Here is a 1,509-nt window from a genome sequence, read left to right on the forward strand (position 1 = left end):
GAAAGCCCATTTTACCTGCTCAAGAGTCCTCCTGAGTTCAGTGTTTTGTTGCTTGAGCTCCACTTTTTCATCTTCCAGCTTTGCAATTGCTCGCTGCAGACATTCCAGGCTCTGCAACATGAGTCTCTTCTCTGAGAGCCATGACAGCTGCTCCCCTTCAGCAATAGCCTGCTGGGCATTCAGAAAGGAGATTCCATGAGCTGGTGCCACTTAAAGGTTAGAAGGGTCAGAATCAATACATCAGGGAGAGTAACCACAGCAGGAATGGACGATGTGAAGGTGGTCCTTCTCCTCAGGCCAAAACACCCCACCCTCTTTCTAGGGGCCCTCCTCCAAATCCCCATGGAGAATTGAGTAACCTGTTCTGGATCTGCTTTCTGCTAGTTTTGTTCAGTGTTCCCCATTCTGGTTTTGAGAGGCTGGAAGCATTAATTTCCTATCCAGACACTTCATGGATTTACAAAGCTCTGTAGTGTCTTCACTTCTTTCAGCCATTTCCTGTCAGTGAATACTTAAACATTTACATCTTCCTCTTAGGGAAATTATTTCTCATTTTTGGTCATCCGCTTTGATCATCACTGTAAATTCTTGTACCTACAGTTCTATCTGTCCTTAGACAACCAAACATGCAAGATGTGGATGAAGCAGATATTTCTGCAGTGATAAAACCCTACCATTTTGTTTTCTATTCTCTTTTTACCTGTTACAGCCTCATACAGAACTGCCCTTTGAAAACATCACATTATCATTCAGATCATATGCACTACTCTGAACTTAGTCAGGAGCCACCTCCTCCTCTGTGCCTTTCTTCATGAACTGCTCCTTGGAGCACCTATAAATGTAGTCTTGTATCAGCACTAAACCAATCTCTGTGGATGCAACTGCATTACCTGACTGAATGTTCATGCATACCTGACCTGCATGGATATAAGTGCAATCTCAGGCTCTTTTCCCATTTCTTGCCCTTTTCACATCTTTACTTTCAATCAATAGATCACAGTTACTTGTCAGCATCCTGGGTCAGGCCGCAAATAGTATTTCTTAAGTAAATGTATAATGCATAAATACAGTGTTTTCTTAGTAGCACTTTTTACATGCTAGAATACTAATGGACACTAGAATATAGGCAAATTCTTGGCAAAGCTGCAGCACAGGCTATTGCAGCTGTTCCACTAGCACAACCTGAATCAGTTCACTTTGGAGAAATACACACAGGTTTGCCTCCATGACTTTTTGATGGCAGTACAAACATGTCCTGAATGCATAATTAAACATTTAAACTGACCAGGCAATAATAGAAACCCCAATCTTTTAATACACTGGAAAAGCTGTCCCTCAGAAATCTCCATCTTGGGAAGCATCCTCAAGGCACCAGCAGTGCAGCTGCTGCTGTTCAGATCTCTTGGTACAGAACTCTGCTGGGTTTAGTCCATTGCCCTGCTCACCTGCTCCATTCCTTCCCACACCAAATCCAAATCCCCACGTGTTGCCATGGTCTTGTGTGGGCAC

At 43.3% G+C, this 1,509-nt stretch overlaps 1 protein-coding gene across 1 annotated transcript in view; it reads right to left on the minus strand.

Annotated features, from left to right (window-relative positions):
• Window positions 1-1,509, minus strand: part of CEP250 (centrosomal protein 250) — a 27,155-nt gene that overhangs the window by 2,416 nt on the left and 23,230 nt on the right. Inside the window, exon 22 of the mRNA XM_033519177.1 lies at window positions 16-171. Coding sequence (XP_033375068.1) covers window positions 16-171 — 156 coding nt within the window. The remainder of the gene's footprint in view (window positions 1-15; window positions 172-1,509) is intronic.

This window comes from Parus major, chromosome 20 (assembly GCF_001522545.3).
Source record: "Parus major isolate Abel chromosome 20, Parus_major1.1, whole genome shotgun sequence".
Taxonomy (NCBI): domain Eukaryota; kingdom Metazoa; phylum Chordata; class Aves; order Passeriformes; family Paridae; genus Parus; species Parus major.